Source organism: Lathamus discolor, chromosome Z (genome assembly GCF_037157495.1).
Source record: "Lathamus discolor isolate bLatDis1 chromosome Z, bLatDis1.hap1, whole genome shotgun sequence".
In the NCBI taxonomy this organism is placed as follows: domain Eukaryota; kingdom Metazoa; phylum Chordata; class Aves; order Psittaciformes; family Psittacidae; genus Lathamus; species Lathamus discolor.
This window is the reverse complement of record NC_088909.1, coordinates 25,221,709-25,238,216: the sequence shown is the minus strand read 5'-3', so window position 1 is coordinate 25,238,216 and position 16,508 is coordinate 25,221,709. Positions and strand designations below refer to the sequence as shown.

General features: G+C 52.7%; 1 protein-coding gene across 1 annotated transcript in view; it reads right to left on the bottom strand.

Annotated features, from left to right (window-relative positions):
- LOC136005895 (hydrocephalus-inducing protein-like) overlaps nucleotides 1–16,392 on the bottom strand; it is a gene marked incomplete at its 5' end in the record, with an annotated part of 47,104 nt that extends 30,712 nt beyond the window's left edge. The window contains 11 exons of the mRNA XM_065663786.1: nucleotides 1,020–1,080; nucleotides 2,510–2,728; nucleotides 3,097–3,215; nucleotides 4,330–4,429; nucleotides 6,513–6,639; nucleotides 8,163–8,364; nucleotides 9,813–9,937; nucleotides 10,790–10,989; nucleotides 11,539–11,673; nucleotides 14,824–14,943; nucleotides 16,303–16,392. Of these exons, the coding sequence (XP_065519858.1) occupies nucleotides 1,020–1,080; nucleotides 2,510–2,728; nucleotides 3,097–3,215; nucleotides 4,330–4,429; nucleotides 6,513–6,639; nucleotides 8,163–8,364; nucleotides 9,813–9,937; nucleotides 10,790–10,989; nucleotides 11,539–11,673; nucleotides 14,824–14,943; nucleotides 16,303–16,392 (1,498 nt within the window). The remainder of the gene's footprint in view (nucleotides 1–1,019; nucleotides 1,081–2,509; nucleotides 2,729–3,096; nucleotides 3,216–4,329; nucleotides 4,430–6,512; nucleotides 6,640–8,162; nucleotides 8,365–9,812; nucleotides 9,938–10,789; nucleotides 10,990–11,538; nucleotides 11,674–14,823; nucleotides 14,944–16,302) is intronic.
- Nucleotides 16,393–16,508: the final 116 nt, after the last annotated feature.

Below are 16,508 nucleotides of genomic sequence, written 5' to 3'. Positions count from 1 at the left end.
CATCAAAGAGATGATCCAGGAAAGGAAAGGAAAGATGAAATTGGCAGCCACAGCATGATGCAGAGCACTCTGAAGCAGTTTCTCCAGACAGGAACCTCGGTGCATCTCCTGGTTTGGGACAATTGAGACTGAGCCTGTGGCAGCTCACGGCCCACTTCACTGGAGGCAAACCTGATGCTCGCTCAAGAACAAGCAGGACCTGTGTCTCACCCTCCCGAAGGAGTGGGGACAAACGGCCATGCTGCACACCGCCTTTCATTACCCCACAAAGGCTGACATGGCTTCAGCTTTGGTACTTGCTTTCCATAATGGAAGCCACTGACACAATCGCAGCTGATCTGGGGGGTTGAGTTCACATTTAAACTTGAGACCATCTCAGTGAGAAGTCCTTTGCGAGACTGAGGTGGAGAACCAGAATCTGCATCTCAGTGGAGAAGCTCTGGGTGCACAGCCGCCAGCTGCGTCAGCAGAGCTGGGCTTTTGGTGGGGAAGGAGGAGCCCATGTCTGAAGACATGGGCGCCCAATGCGGAGCTACTGCTTGGCCATGTTACCTGGGAGCTGACAACGAGTTGGCCTCACAGCACTAATTGATTTCTCACGCTAATGGTCAGGTGGGTAAATGGTGCCCTTGCCTCACAACAGCAAAATTCACCCAGGGCACCTACAACTTGCCTTCAACTCCCTTCTCCAGTTGGCCGTGGACAAGAAAGACTTTCACAGCCATTCTGTTGCTGAGGACTGGCAGATTGGGGCTGGACTGACTGTGAGGGACACCAGAGAACACTGACTTTCTACTCCCTCCGTTCTATTTGAACCATTCAATTGGCTCTGTGCCATTCTGTCTGGGTCTGTTTGATCTCATGATGGCAAAATACTGCCTAGCAGCTGGCAGTCCTGGTTTTGACATGCTGAAGGCGGCTATGGAGGAACACAAGTGACAATGCTGTCCTGGACAAGTGCTCCATCTGGGTAAGGCTCAGACCTCCCACCCTGCAGCCCAAGCCCAGGGCACACTCACCAAAGGAGACTTCACCGAAGCGGAGGGACGATACATTGAAATGAAACGCCGGCCCAGTGACACAGCCACTGTGAGGACAAAGGCAGAGGAGACATGGCCTCGGTTAAAGAGAACTGCAAAGCCTTCAGCTTTCCTTACCGTTCCGGTGGGTAAAAGCCGGCCTGAGAACCTCAGGGGGTTTCACATCAAGCCCTCACCCTCATGCTCAGCACAGCATCCAGGTGGACGGGAGGCAGCCAAAGCAAAGCGGTCAGCAGCCCATAGCTGCTTGTGGGGCTTGGGGCACAGTGTCATGCAGGGTATGCCCCCAGGTTGTTGATGGCCTGAGGAAGGACACCAAACAAGTGATGGCTGCGTGCCTCAGTTTCCCCATCTGTAATGTGTTGGACACAGGGGTGTCCCCAGTAAAGCACACTCAATGTAACTACCCTTCCCAGCCACAGCTTTCCTGCTTTGGCATTTCTTAGCTGGAACCGCTCTTCCCATGGAGTACAGGAACACCTTGCTCAGAAGATCTTGATCCACGCAATCGTTATGGGGGCAGGACTTTGAGACACGAAGCCGGGGGAGCCCCAGACATCCCTTGACAAGAGCCGCAACAGCTCAACAGAGCGGACAGTTGAATCTTGGAGGAAAATATCAGCCAACCACCAGGGCACCAGCTGACCCATCCAAGAGCAACACGTCTTAAACCACCCAACACAGAATCGTCAAATCATCTACGCTGGAAAAGACCTTTAAGATCATCAAGTCCAACTGTCACCCCAGCGCTGCCAAGCCCACCACTAATCCGTGTCACTAAGGGCCTCGTCTACACGGTTTGGGAACACTTCCAGAGATGGTGACTCCACCACTGCCCGGGGCAGTCTCTTCTGACCACCCTTTCGGGGAGAAACTGTTCCTAACATCAAATCTAAATCTGCCCTGCACACACTGAGGCCGTTTCCTCTTGTCCTTTCCCTTGTTACTTGGGAGAAGAGACCAGCCACCTCCTGGCTCCATCCTCCTTTCAAGTAGTTGCAGGCATAATGGAACCTGAACGCACCGCATCTCCTCACCTGCCCTTAAATTCAGCAGACTTGAAGGCTCCAAACTCCAGGACTCACCAACATCCACCTGAATCACCACGTGAAGCTGCACAACACCCATTAATTTATTTCATGGTTGATGCCAACCAATGCCAGCTCTGCCTCTCAGCTCAAAATCAAGGACCACAGCAAATGGTGTGTTCAACCCAACCTATTCCATGGCTCCCTCTTGCTGACAATTCCACTTCACTTGCTGCTGCGGTCGCAAGGAGTCAGCATCAAACTGGAGTCAAGGTTAGTGTGGGCTCCTAGTGTGGGGATGCCAGGATGAGAGCCAAGATCAAGACCTCAGACAAGCCTTTTCTTTCTCTGCTCCATCAGCAAATGAGGTAGGTGGGAGATGACTACCCAGAGAGAGATACAGATGTGGCCGCCAAGCTCTTAGAACCCTCCTCACCTCACAGTCAGCGTCAGAGGCTCAGGGGATCCCTTCACATTGAACTGGAATTCCTCTGTGAACTGCCCCATGACACTGGCATTGAAGGAGATCCAGATGGCCTGATGATCAAAAGGCAAAAGCATGCCCTCCCGCGGGCCAAAGGTGAAGCAGGAGCCCAGAGCTCTCTCTGGAGGGACCACGCTGAAGGGAGTCTCAGTAACTCCTCTGTTGAGCAGGAACACCTGCAGCAGCAGCGAGAAGGCAACATGGAAATACATGAGGAATCCTCTTTGCTTACAGAAGGCTCACTTCTTTTCTAGTTTAGCAATTAACATCTGTAAAAGGCAGAAGATGCTGAGCGCTGCTGCCAAATACAACAGGACGAGTTCTGCCTCGGGGTTTTTTTCCATGCAAAGCAGGGATAACTTCACACAAACAGAGCCACTCTGGGCTTATTCCCCTGACACAGAGCACTCCACTTGACCTGCAGTGCCAAGCACCTGCTCAGCACCACCAAGTTGATTCAGACCCATCCCACAGCTCCACGAGGCTCGCTGCTGCCCGGGAGCCATCCGGATCCACCCCATGCCCTGCGCCCCGTCCTGCTCACCCTGTAGCTGTGGCTTGAGCCAACAGTCACCTCCCCGATGCTCAGCTGGTCACAGCTGAGTTGGACCTGGGGCCCGACGCCTTCCCCGCTGATGCACAGGGGCAGCCTGGTCTCACAGCCTGTGGAGGGAAATCTCTGTGAGTGCAATTTCCTCTGCTACGCGGCACTTTCCAGGTTGTCTCAGTGCTGCTGCCGGTCCCTGGGCTGGATGGAACCAGCTCTAGATGCTCCAGGAGAAGATACGGGACCCATCTCGTCCCTCAGGACATACGCCTTGGGGCTGCTTTCTCATTTCTAACCAACCCCCTGGGCCGGTGTCTCAGAGAACCACAGAATGGTTTGCGTTGGAAAGGACCTTAAGATCATCCAGTTCCAACCCCTTGCCATGGACAGGGACACCTTCCACTAGAGCAGCTTGCTTCAAGTCCCTTCCAGCCTGAACTTGAACATTGCCACGGGTGGAGCAACTTCCTTGGGCAGCCTCTTCCAGTGCCTCACCACTCTCACAGGAAAGAATTTCTTCTGTATATCTAAACTAAATCTCCCCTGTTTAAGCTCGAACCCATCAGCCCTTGTCTTATCTCTCCAGTCCCCGATGAAGGCTCTCTCTCCAGTCATGGGAAACCAGCCTTCTCACTGAGCAGATCACATAAGCCATAAATGTACTGCTAACGTGCACATCCCTTGGTGCAAAGGCAACCGAGACCTCAAGGCTTACAGCTAAACTCCAAGGTGGGTCCTTTCCCTTACATTTGCTAGAGATGACAGAGCACAAGATCTTCAGTCTGAAGGCTGCTCTCAGCCACTGAAGCAGCCTAAGGTGCCTGAATCCTGGCTCAAATTTTGGATGAGCTCTCACTGCCATCCCAGCCTACTCTGCACACAAAGTGAGCAGCACGAGAAGGAGGAGAGAGCCACGCCACAAAGACTCATCTTGGAGGTAACTGGTCTACAGAGGCCTGGTGCTCCTTCACTAAAGCTGTGTTGCAAATGCTGGCAAAGCCATGGCGGGAAAGCTTATTCCTTCACTGCTTGGTCACTTCTGGGATCAGGAAGGCAGAGCCAGGCATCCTGAGCCCTGGCCTCCGACAGGAGACCACAGGGAACCACGGGGACAGCGGCGTGTGCCAGCACTGCCCTGTTGAGCCCTCCAGAACTACATGAGGTCCGAGTGGGCTGGAAGAGTGTTTCTACCTCCTCTGTGGGAACAGGAGCAGGAGGAAAGAGCTGTACCTGAGATGTCACAGTAGACTGTCTCTTGGTAGACTCTGGCTTCTTCGGGCTTAAAGATCACATTGATTTCAAGGGAAGAATTGGGCAAGACATCTCCCTCCTGAAACAGAAGTGACAGCAAACCATTTATCTTCAAACATCACATTCTTGTTTCCACTGCAGCCCTGGAAGCCTTTATTTAGAGCATCAGCAAAGAGCAAGGAGCAAGCAACGCTTGCCAACAGGATTTACAGGAGAGCTTGGAAGCAGCAGCTTCCCAAGTCCCTCGCCTTTACTGGCACCCGGAAGGGGCATTTTGTTCCCCTCAGAAGAGACTGAGCTCTTGCTCGCGGATTTAAGTCTGGGCCACGCTACCAGTTTCTGCAACTCTCTGCTGCTCTCGCAGAGGATCCTGGCACTGGTGCTCAGTCCCAGGAAGCCCTGCCACACATTTCAGGAGGCATCCCTGGTTTCTATAGGCTCTCACTTCCTGTAACTGGTTTAAGGAAAGGCACCTCTCAGCCTTCCATGGGCTGCAGGAGCAACCAAGAAGAGAACAGCAGCCCCTTCCTCGGAAAACAAAATAGAAAAAAATAAACTACTTTCACCCACTGTAAAAGAAAGAAGAGGTTGGGATTATTCCAGGGTTTACTCCAAGACGAGAAGGGATGCTGTGCTGCTCAGACAGCAGCCATTCTTCATCTCAAGACCATGCAAATACTCAGAAGGCAGGCTCTGGCTGATTGAAGGCCATGGGGTTTTTGCTGGCATCACCAGGAAAGTGAGCAGTTTTCTCTACCTATCTGCAGTAGAACTCAAAAAGCCCGTTTAAACCTGCCAGCCTCGTGTCCAGGCTCACAGACGACACTGGAAGGGAGACTCAGACGTGGTATAAATCCAGGTTTTAGGAAGGGATTGCTGTTCTTGGGCTCAATTTGGCCTCCTTTCCACCCAGGACCATTGCATTCTGCAGGTCAGTATGTGAACTAACAGTGCACCAGTGTCCTTTCTTCAGCCCCGCGCGCTACGTGGGAATGTGTCCTTACGGAGAATAACTGATACCTCTGAACACTGTGAGGACACTCATGAAGTGCCCTTAATTCACAGCCCTTGCAGCAGAGCCCAGCCTGGGGTCGGCTCTTGCTGCTGTTCAGAAATGCTTTTTGCAACAAGTGCCCCTAGCCTCACCAGAAACCGGATGTCTCCTCTCTTGGCACATCAAGCAGCTGATGTGGGATCTGCCAAGGGACCTCCTTCAGAGATGAGAAGGAGGAGGAGCAGCAGGAAGGGAGGTTCTCAGCCATCACTTACCATGGGCACAATGGTGAAAATATCACTGCAGAAAGGCATGGAGCCTCCCTGCACCTCTGTCCCCTGGTTCTGGGAGCTGCAGATGGGAAGGGAAGGGTGTTCTCTGAGAGGGGGGACCAGCCCGTGCTCCGTAGGAACATCAACCAGCTTGTCCTCTTCCAGCCTCTGCAGCCTGTGCCATGGGAGAGACGAACCAAGCAGATAATTGAATAAGCAGCAGATTTGCAAAGCCTGTCGTGTCAGTGCACGAGCAGCAAAGCACTCGGCGAGGAAGAGCAGCAGCTCAGCACAGGGCTGACCCTGAGACACAGGCTCCCACATGGATCCCATTACTGCCGTTCTTCCCAGCACAGCAAGGAGTTTTACTCCTCACTGACGAGCTAACAAGAGGTTTCTTAAAGCTGGCAGCCCTCAAGAAAAAGCCTCCTGCATTGGGAGGGGAGAAGCAACTGGCTTTCAGCTGCTCGTTACCAGCATCACACTTTTCCCCTTCCCTTTTGCACCCACAGGGGTGAGGAGACAGTATCTGCACTGCCTTCCACCAGAGGATCCCGGTGCACTTCCAAAGCAAAGCAACGGATTTGGGCATCCCATCACTTCAGTGACACAAATGGCTTTCTGAGCATGAAAACAGAGGTGCCAAGAGACGAAGGGACTCTGCCCAGCATCACCTAGTAAAGAAGTCAGGACCAGCATCTCTGAATGCAAACCCTACGTGGAATCTTGAACCACCTCATCTTTTCCCTCGTTTTGGCCTCCACTGCAGAGCTGTGATGCACTTGACCTCTCCCTTTATTGGCGGCTGCAGCAGAAATCATTCTAGTGTTTAAAGACCACAAGCGGGAGATGAAAGGGGAGCCCTGCTGCAGAGCGGTTGCTCCTTGCTGGCACACTGCTGTCCCCCCTTCACGCTCCAGTCCCCTGGCCATGAAGAACCAGCGGGTGACAGCACTGGGGGACCAGGGGAAAGCTCCACGTGCAGCAAATCGAGGCAACGCCGTGTGAACGATCATCACCCAGCTAAATCCAAACGCAAAGAGAAGGGAAACAGGCAAGGACGTTACTTGCTGCACACACACTGAGCCTCGCGCACATGCTGTGCATGAGGAGGGCTTCCACACACTGGCATGAGCAGCCCTCAACTCAAGCTCCGTCAGCAGGCCAGAATCACATCCCTAAAAGCGCTGCAGGAGGGACACCTTCTTTTGGGGTCACATCCCAACACAGGCTCCTGCACTGCCTCCTCTCAGGAAAAGGCCCTCTCTCCTCTGAGATCTCAAAAGCTTCTCTGACAGCAGGACGGTGGCCTTGGACCATCCCCAAAACTACGAGTAAGGAGGAACCAAGCGTCGTGCTCAGAGTCAAGGACAGAGACTGGCACGACAGCAAGTCTCATACGTAAAAAATCAGGTTGAAGTGAACTCTGGGGAAAGCTGGTGGCTTCTGAGGGGACAGAGGATCACCCAGGGTCCAGTCCGAGACAGGCAGGTGGGGAGAGATGCTAAAGAAATGGTCCAGGGAAGAATCAAGGCAAGCTCACGAGATTTTCTTTTAACTCAGTGCGTTTGCACAGAACTCACACACTGTGTCATTAAAAACAGACAACAGTGGAAAACTAGTTCTGGCCTTTGAGGCATTTCTGACCTAATTACGCTGAACTTGATGTGCTCAAAGCCCTTGAAAAGTGCTGCAGTTCAAGGCAGTTTCCTGATCAGCTCTGGGTTCAGACTAACTCCTGTATATCTGCACCCATCTGAGCCTGAGAAGTCGCACAAGGATTGCCCAAGCCACATAAGCTTTAAAGTGTCATTTCCAGTTCATCCCCCCAGGCTGTGAGTGTTTCTCTGCTGCCTAAAATGGCAATTTCAAAGCTTCGCCAGAGACACCCTTGGAAGAACCTGCCCCATCTCTCACCACCACGACGACACAGGTTGCTGAAGCCCAAAAGCACTTCCAAGTCCTGGCTGCCCTCCCTTCCCCGCAGAGCCCTCCACATCTGCCCAGCCTATGAGGAAGGGGAGAAACACCTCGTTGGGCCAGAAACCAGGACACTGAAAGGCAATTCCCCAGCCTACGGCAGGATGGCCTCCACCTTCTGGGCCAACCAAGCACTCTACCCTGCCTGTGACTGGAAAAGGAGCCTGCCAGCTTATCAAAGAAGAAACTGCTAGAGTATCACAGTAGCTGTGCCACCTGCAGCTCTTCAGGGCTACTGCTCAGTGCAGTCCCAGGTACCGAGTGCTGACACCTTCCTCAGCCTCATGGACCCTCCGTAGTGCACGGATCTCTGAACTCAATAGTTTGCCGCTCCCAAACGTGAGTTTGCCCTCTCAAGCAATCCAGTGATTGCACTCAACCTTCTCTCCCCAAAACATCATCCTCAGCTGTAGCACGGCTGAGACTGCAATGGCAAGGGTTAAGCTCCACGCTGTGCATGGGTCTACGTGCCCTAATCCGTTCAAAAGCCCCAACAGCCCTCTGAGACCGTGTGTTAGTTTTCCCCTGGGGCATCTATCTTTCTGAGACGAATCTCTCAAACAAACCTCAGCTTCTGCCGCTCCTCCTCTTCCTGATCAACAAAACGCTTCCACTGGAAGTGGGCCGTGATGGCACTCTGATTCTGGATGACCAGGGATCTTAGCTTTGACAGCGTGACAGAAGTCTTCTCAACTGTCAAGGAGCTCTTGTCAAGCCTGATGTTGACATTTACAGCTGTTCCACAAAGGCTTTTGTGAACATCTTCACCTGGAACAAAGCAAAAGCAAGTCTCGCCTCATCTCACTTGCTGACGGAAGTACAAGGAACAGAGCAATCTGCAGGCAACAGAAGAAAGAGCTGCAGTTTTGAACTGCATAAGCAGTTCCCCGGATCAGGACACTTAGCATATCCTGACAGCTGCACATGCTACAGCATGAGGATGTCCTGGCACCACCTTAGTCACGTTATTTTGTGGGTCGTTCGTGGAGATGTATCTTTTCAGATGTGCCCGGGTGCCCTTTGGGCTGCCATCCCACTCAGGTCACAGGGAATTCTACATCCAAGTCACTCAGTGATGCTGAGGAGCGCCACCTCAGCCATGCCTTGCCCAGGGTCTCCTGCAGGCAGGAGATGCCCCCAGTGTCGTGTCATCCTCATCTCCTGGTCCTGAAATATTGGGCATAGCTCTGATCTCAGAACCCAAGCGGGAGCATTTGAAATGCAATGGAGAAGGGCAGAAACAACAATGGAAACTACAGAGCAGCTTCTGTGCTGAGCTCTGCACTCAACAGGCTGCTACTGGGCCCTCGGATCCATCTGCCAACTCCTTTTGCTACAGTCACAGCCAGGTGCCTCACCACTGCCCGCACATTCTTCCTTGTCAAACGTGCTGCTGTTACCACTTCACCACCGGAGAAGTGAGTCCCTTCACTAGGGTAAGTGTCCTCTGGAAGGCTGGAGACTTACTTCCAGCACCAGAGCAACACGCACAGCAGCACAGCCATTTCAAAGTGTTTCTCCAAGGTGGTGTTCACGACCTACCTTCAGACATCATTGCACCCTCACATTACTGACTCCAGCCAGCCCTAGCAGCAGCTTGCTCATAAACCTCACCACTAAAGAACTGCTGCTAACAAGGCGGTTTCTACAGAATCATTCCCAGGCTACAGCAAAGCTCAGAGCACCCTAATGGCTACCGCTGCCACAGTTACTGCTCCTCCTGGTCACAAGTCCTCAGCATGGCCCAGCTCTCAGCACAGCACCAACTGTACCCATGCAGCACATCACAAGAAGAGGGTCTCTACCTCAAAGGCCTTCCCGGGAACTGTAACACAACAGATCGGGATGAAAAGCAATGACCCGTCAGGAGAGCTCTAGGGGACAGGTTGCAGGCTCTTCAGAGAGCTCTCTTGCACGTTAAAAGCCATCTCCTTTTCAGTCAGGCTCCCTGCTGTGAGTTCTTCTGCAATGGAGCACCCAGAATATTCGCCATCGCCCCCGGTGCACCGTGCGCAGGAAGATCTGCCTGCCTTGTTACAGGCTGAAATATTCCAGCACAGGAATATCTGGCAGCCAGCAGGGGAGCTTTGCTCTACTCAGCGTGAAGGAACCTTGCAGAAGGCATTCAACAGGACAATGAAGCCACCAGATGATGACAGACAGCACAGACACCGCTCTGTTTCGAAGGACACACGGAGGGTGCACCACGCGCTTACCTGTGTCATAGTGAACGATCATTGGACTCGTATAAACACCAGTCTTTGGTGGGTGGAATTCCACCGTGACTTCCATCGCTTCTCCAACGCCAAGAGTCCCAATGGAGGGATCCACAGAGAAAGGGCTGCAACACAAAGAGAGAGATCAGGACTGTATGGGAGATCCGGGCCCTCCGTTAAGTTTGCAGTCTAGTTCGCTTCAGCTCACTTGTGCAAGCAAGGAGCAAGCAAACCACAGTCGGTACAAGAAAACCAGAACATCCAGGATCAGAAATGGAGCGGGTGACTCTCCCTGCTGAAAGAGAACCAGACCTCAGAAGATCCCGCGGTATACCACGACCCCAGCCCCCCACACTCTGCACCCAGTTCTCAGTTCTCAGCTCTTCACCTCTGCACACGTGCAATCCAGTTACTCAGAATTCTGCTTTTTTGTGTAGTTCACTTAAAACTTTCCTAATGCTTCCCATTTCTTTATTGCAACTTGGGACTGAAATAGTTCATTGCCGAAGTTCGGGAACTCTTAAAACCCTTGTCAAGGAGCTCTCAACACACGCTCTATTACCCAGTAGAGTAGTTGGCAAGCGCCTTGCAAATAGATGCTAGACTTCACTGGGTATTTACTGTGGTGGTGCCTCTCACCAGCTCATTGCTTGCCTGTTTCTTGAGGCTGTGTTTGGGATCCGTGACCTGAGCCCCTCGAACTGTCCTCTGCCACACAGCACCTTCTTCAGCAGTCAAGCTGCCTTCCTACCTTGCCTCTTCCAACCCAACAGCATCAGACCTGCAAGATGCTGCGTTGGAGACACCACTGCAGTGTAAAACTTGCTTGCAGAGCTTTCTCAAAACACTGCAAGCAATGGCAAACCCCACGTGTCCTGCCCATCTCCAGCACCTCAGATGCTCTGCCTCCTTTTTCTCACAGTTTACAAGCCCATGACCACGCAACAGCGTTTTGCGCAAGGGATGAGCTCCTTTACCTCAGAGTGGTGATGCTGTAGCAAGCCTCCCGCTTCCCCACGTTGCGCACCAGCAGAGTTTTCTGGGTGCTGAACCTGACTGGACACTCGGAGAAGTTCAGCTGCTCAGGGAAGTCCAGGCTGGCTCGGGCACCTATGGCTCGGATAGGCACAAAGAACTTCTCCCTCTCTGTGATGATGATAAGCTCGTCGAAATAATCCTGCAGGGAGAGAAACAATCTCAGCACAGTGCCTTTAGCACCATGCCCATGGCAGAAGAAGAGCTGCTGGTTTCTGTGACTCTCACAGTAGCATTCGGCAATGGACATGCACTTTTTACCTTCATGGCCTTTCATTACAGATTATTTCACAAGCAGGGGCAGCCAGGGACCATGGGGCAGATCCTCTTTAGTCTCTACAGGCATGCTGCCCGAGGGTAGGCCAGAGTATTGAACTACATTTAAGCAGCAAACAGAAGATGAGGAAAAGGCCATGCACAGGCAGCAGACTCTCAGCCCTGAAGCCAACAGACGTTACGTTAAATATTCCACCACTGAAGGGGAAAACAGCCTGAAACAGGCAAGAGCCTCCAGCCTATGGGAGCACAACCTTCACCCCCAGGAAAGAGTCTCCCCCAGGTCTAGATCCAGTGCAACTCCACTGAACGCAGGCCACTTCTTCAAAACCCACACCACATGCCTGCTTTGGAACCCAGCCCTGCAGGTTCACCTTCCCCTCAAGGCGCCATCTCTCGGGACCTCCACTCTCACCTTGTCCTCATCAGGTCTGAAAAGGATGCGGTAGGTTGAAGACATGCCCGGTGCTACCTTATAGTCCTCATTACTCGGGCTGATCAACTCGAAGTAAGGAGAGTTCCCCAGGATGACGTTCAGCAGACGAGGAACCTGCAGGGAAGACACAAGTAGGATTTTGTCGCTTGTGGAAACATGAGAAGGGACCAGGACAGGCCATGTGACATCCTTCCTTACCACCTTTCCAAAACACTTTTAGCTCTGAAGCTACACGCACGTAACACACGAGGGTGGACTTGAATCCCTTCTGCTGAGCTACACAGCTGCAGCACAGAGACAGTAGGAACAACACGCCCTGCTCTGAAGGCAGCAGGAAGGAGATGCAGTACCTCAAGTCACCTGCGTATTCAACAAGCCCAAAGAACATGCTTGCTTCTGCCTGCACACATCCATGCAGTCATACCTCTGGAGGGGGAATGTATTATCTGAAGGCAAACCAGCGTGCGTTATACGGGGAGGGAAGGAAGTCACTTCTGACACACCAGGGTGGAGCGGGGTGGTCAAGCTGCGGTGCTAGTCATGGCGGTGGACCAGCAAGAGAAGCAGACCACAGACACTCTGGGCTTCCTGAGAATAAAAGCTTACCTCAAGAGCAAAAGGACGAGCGCAGGAAGACAAAAGAACAACCCCAGGAAGAAGCAGATGGCTAAGAGAATTTAAAGGGGGCTGCAAAGCAGCAAGGGAGATCCGTAATACAAGCAAAGGCTGGTGCAGAGATGAGAACACCCAACGTGCCTCTACGATGGATACCACAGGCACGGAGACAGCAAACAGACATTCTCTAGCACACAGGCAGCAACGCCCCAGCACCCAATCTCATCTCAGAAAGCATAACAAGGAGACTTTGAATGGCAGGCAGCTCCACTGATGAACACGACGAGCCTTGGAAAAAATGGAGGCTCATTCTGCACCCCTGACCCAAGCCTGGTGACCCATGGCCAAGGCAGCCCTGGACGCTCTAAACACCCTTTGTTCCCACCAATGCCCTGGGGCAGCAAGCTCCAGGAGCCCATTTCCCACTGCAGCCACACGTTCTGGTCGCCAAGTCCCTTGGCACGTGAGCCCAGGTGGCAAAGATCTTCAGCAAGAGCCACCCAGGATGCCTCTGAGGGTGCTGAGGAGCAGCCTGAAGACAGGAAAGCAATTCGACAGCAAGTAGGCAAGAGCAGTAAGCATAGAGTGCAGCACTTCCGTATCGGAGTGAATACAGAGCACCTATTGGGCTCGATTACACTTTGCCTCTGTTACACATTGCTGCTAGCTGCAGTTTTAGGGGGTAGACAACCTCAGCTACCACGCAGGATACATCAGTAGGATTCCGAGGAATGTGGGAAACTCGTGAGACAGAGCACAATGTTCCTTTTCTCCAGGGCATGACCAAAACCCAGCAAAATTAGAACATAATGAACTCTCTTGGGATTAGCATCTCTATCTTTGTGCATTTAAATATGCCAAGGGTTTTCCTTAGAGCTGATCTGCCTTTTACACCAGGGCTCTCCGACGCCTGAGGTTGTACCAGCTTCACAACTGATTCATTTTGGGTAAAATCAACAGTTCACACACTGCCTCCCCTTCACAGGGCATAGAAATCCCAAGCTGCAGCTGTTACCAGTCTCTTACGTTTTATTGGGAATGGCACCAACATCAATGCAGGTGTTGTTTTCCACTTGGGAAGCACGAATAGAGCAAATTCACTGTTTGCCTCTTTGCTGGTACTTGGCAAAGGCAAACATTCTGAGGTGCTGCACGGATGAGGGAGCAGCTGAAGCCAAAAGGCACAGTGGGAATGAAGCAGAGCAGTAGGAAAAGAGAAGCTGAGGCCCATTTTAATAAGCGAAGGACACACCTGCAGCAAAGATTGCCCAAAGTCACTGTGAACCACACCAGTGGTGTCCCTTGGGCATAGGTACCCACATTGCAACTTCCCAGTATGCCCAAGCTACACCAGGAATGACACAGTACTCTCTGGGAGTAACTGAGGGACCGTACCTTCATCCTTCCTTGCCAAAGGCTCTTCCATGCTCTATCACGTCCCTGTAAAACCTGTTATCTCAGGAGATACTTTGACTTCTCTTGCTGTTCCTCCCCCTACATTAAGCCCTGACGGTGTCACTCCTTTTGTCCCCTCCTTTGTTTCTCCCAACAGGGAGATTTGAGGAGGGCGTTAATTCACCTGCACACTTCCACCTCCCCCCCGCTCCCCGCTGTGCCCTCCTCTCACACACACGTCTTGCTCTTTCTTACACAACCGGATCCTGAATTACGCCTGTTTCTCACCTTTCTCTGCTTCCAGCACACTTCCTCTTACGTACCAAGAGAATCCCTGTGCGGAAGAAAGCGCTCCGCGACAGGACGTTGAACTCAGCCCCTTTCCTCCCTCCTGTCTTTTCCCACCAGCTTGCTCTTGGCACATGCCTCACTGGAGCAAACGTTTCCCCAGCTGAAATTCAAAAGGTCTCCATTTCCCCCTCTACAGCAGAGCAGAACAAAGTTGCTGCCACTTCTCAACTTCTCCCTGCTCATTTTTCTTAGGAAATCTCAACAGGATCACAATCTTTCCCGTTCAAGTTGGAGACCTTCAGGAGCACATTACCCTGCCTGTGCTGGGATTCTCCAAAGAGAAAGCACAGCCACGCTGGCTTAGAAACACCTGAGCAGAACCGAACTAAGCTTAGCAGGAGCCTCAAGTGGCACCTCAAGTCCTCCCCTTTAACTGCTGCTGCTAAGCCAGCCTGTTTCCCCTGCTCTTCCAAAACACCCAGCCTGGAGTGCTAATGCCAGGAGTTACAACTTACTCCAGCACAAAGTGGAGAAAACTCAAGCCCTGTGCTTTGACACGGAGTTGCACACAGGGGGCTCAACAGGCTGAGAGAGGGAAACATGCCCTGCCAGAAACCAGGATTAACCAAGGAGCCACCGGGACATGGTGCACACTCGCGGTAAAGCATGACAGCAGGCAAGCACTGCCCAGCCCTCGACATTCCCATCAGTCCAGGGCTTTCAAGGGGAAGCATGCTGGCTCAGAAAGCTCCTTTGGCTTAGTTACCACCAGTGCGCGGCCAAAACCAGCGGCAGAATCCCCAGCATGGCAACATTTCCCCCATCTTGCAGAATCACGCTGCTGAGACATTTTATTCTGGATGCGCTGCGCTGCAGCAGGTAACTTGCTCTGCTGCACACCACGTGAATTCCACTGCTCTCCTCCTCCAGCCCAGTGCTCAGCCTCCACAGCCCAGCACTTACCCTGTCGATGTTCCTCAGAGCTAGCGCCGCTATGTAGAACTGGCGGGGAACGTAGTTCTCAAACACCACCTCGGATGGGAACGGCTGGAACAACCTCTGGTCCAGGCCAACTGCTGAGAACTGCAGATGCAAGACAGAGCAGAGAGAGCTTCAGCTGCTGGGAGAAAGATTAACGAATGAAGATCCCACACTGATCTCCAGTAAATAGTCTCTTGGTGAGTACATCTGCCCAGCTCACACTAGGAGATGGGAGCCCACCCACCTCCGCTCTCAGCTCACAAAACGTTTCTGGACCATGTTGAGCAGCCTCAAGCTAAGAAGCTCTTTTGCAGGCTGTTTCTCCAGGCTGCCTTCTCCAAAAGGCAAAGCAGCGCCCACCTCCAGCAGAGCCCTCTGCTAAGGGGCTCACTCAGCTCCAGACGCTTGCTGGAACAGTCACGAGCACTCAGGGAGCAAGCAAAACCCAGGAGTTTCCAGGAGCCTCCACAGGAAACAATTTGCAGGTGAACTTCCCTCTGAGACAGCGAGACTGAGTCCCACGCATCCCAAATATCTTTTTGGTTTTTTGATGCAGACCCGAGAAACCAGTCGGAAGACACCAGTACCAGGGAGGAAAGGCCAACAAGAAAGTAACAGGGCAGGAGGGAAACAGACAAATGAGGTGAATGCTGGATGGGGATGAAGTTTCAGCTGAAGTCTCAGCATTACGGGGCAACTTGAGCTAGACTGCAATTCGTATCCCCTTTCCCCACGAGCTTTAAGTTGATGCTTCACTGTATTCTCTTACTGCTCGTTTCTTGAACACTGCTGCAGAAGCAGCTCTGAAAAATGCACGCAAAGACCAAACGCTGACCCAGCAGAGGCAGTACTTGGAGATAATTCCTCCCTGCTTGCTCTCCCCTCTCCCAGCTGCACTGCTGTCACTCGAGAGACACAGGCAGCTCTCCCGCTTCTCCACAAAAGCCACGCTCAGGCCGAGCCCAGTAGCTGTAGCACTGCCAGTTATTTGGGCGCCCGTCTTACGTGTTCCCACCTCCTGTGCTGCCTGGGGCAACCCGTAACCGATGTGCTACATCAGGTCTCTTGCTGGCAGCTTTCTGCTCAACAGCCTACCTCAGTCATCCACCCACCTGGACTGTGTGTTAGACTGAGCAGTCCTGCAAGAAAAGCAGCTTTGAACATCCACCTAAGAGAACACTGATCCAGGCAAAGCGCATCCACTCTTCTCTGCCCAGCAAAACCCACCCACTGCAGCAGAGGTTCCACTGCCTTTGTGCAGACCAGGACTTCAATGGCTCATTGGAGAAATGTGTTTTTTGCCTTTCCCCCAGCACAAAGAACTCCATCACCACCACTTGGAAATGACAACAGGACCTCATCACCAAGCTGCTTGGGTAAGCTGGAGGCAAGGCTGCCACAAGCACGTGCCCTCTTCAAATGTCACATCAAACGGCAAGGAGAAGAGCAGGGAAAGGCTACCTTTTGATGGGAGACTTCACCCATGTCCCGAAGCTGGGTAGCCCGGGGCCGCCTCATCTCCCGAGGGCTGGCCAGCCTCTGCCTGGTGGTGAGAGACTCTTCTGCCTCTCTGACCAGCTTCGGATTACGAGATGCTACCACTGTGCTCTGGAATCCATCCGCCCTTCTGGAGGACCTCATGGGCCGGGGGGTCTTGCCACTGGCCA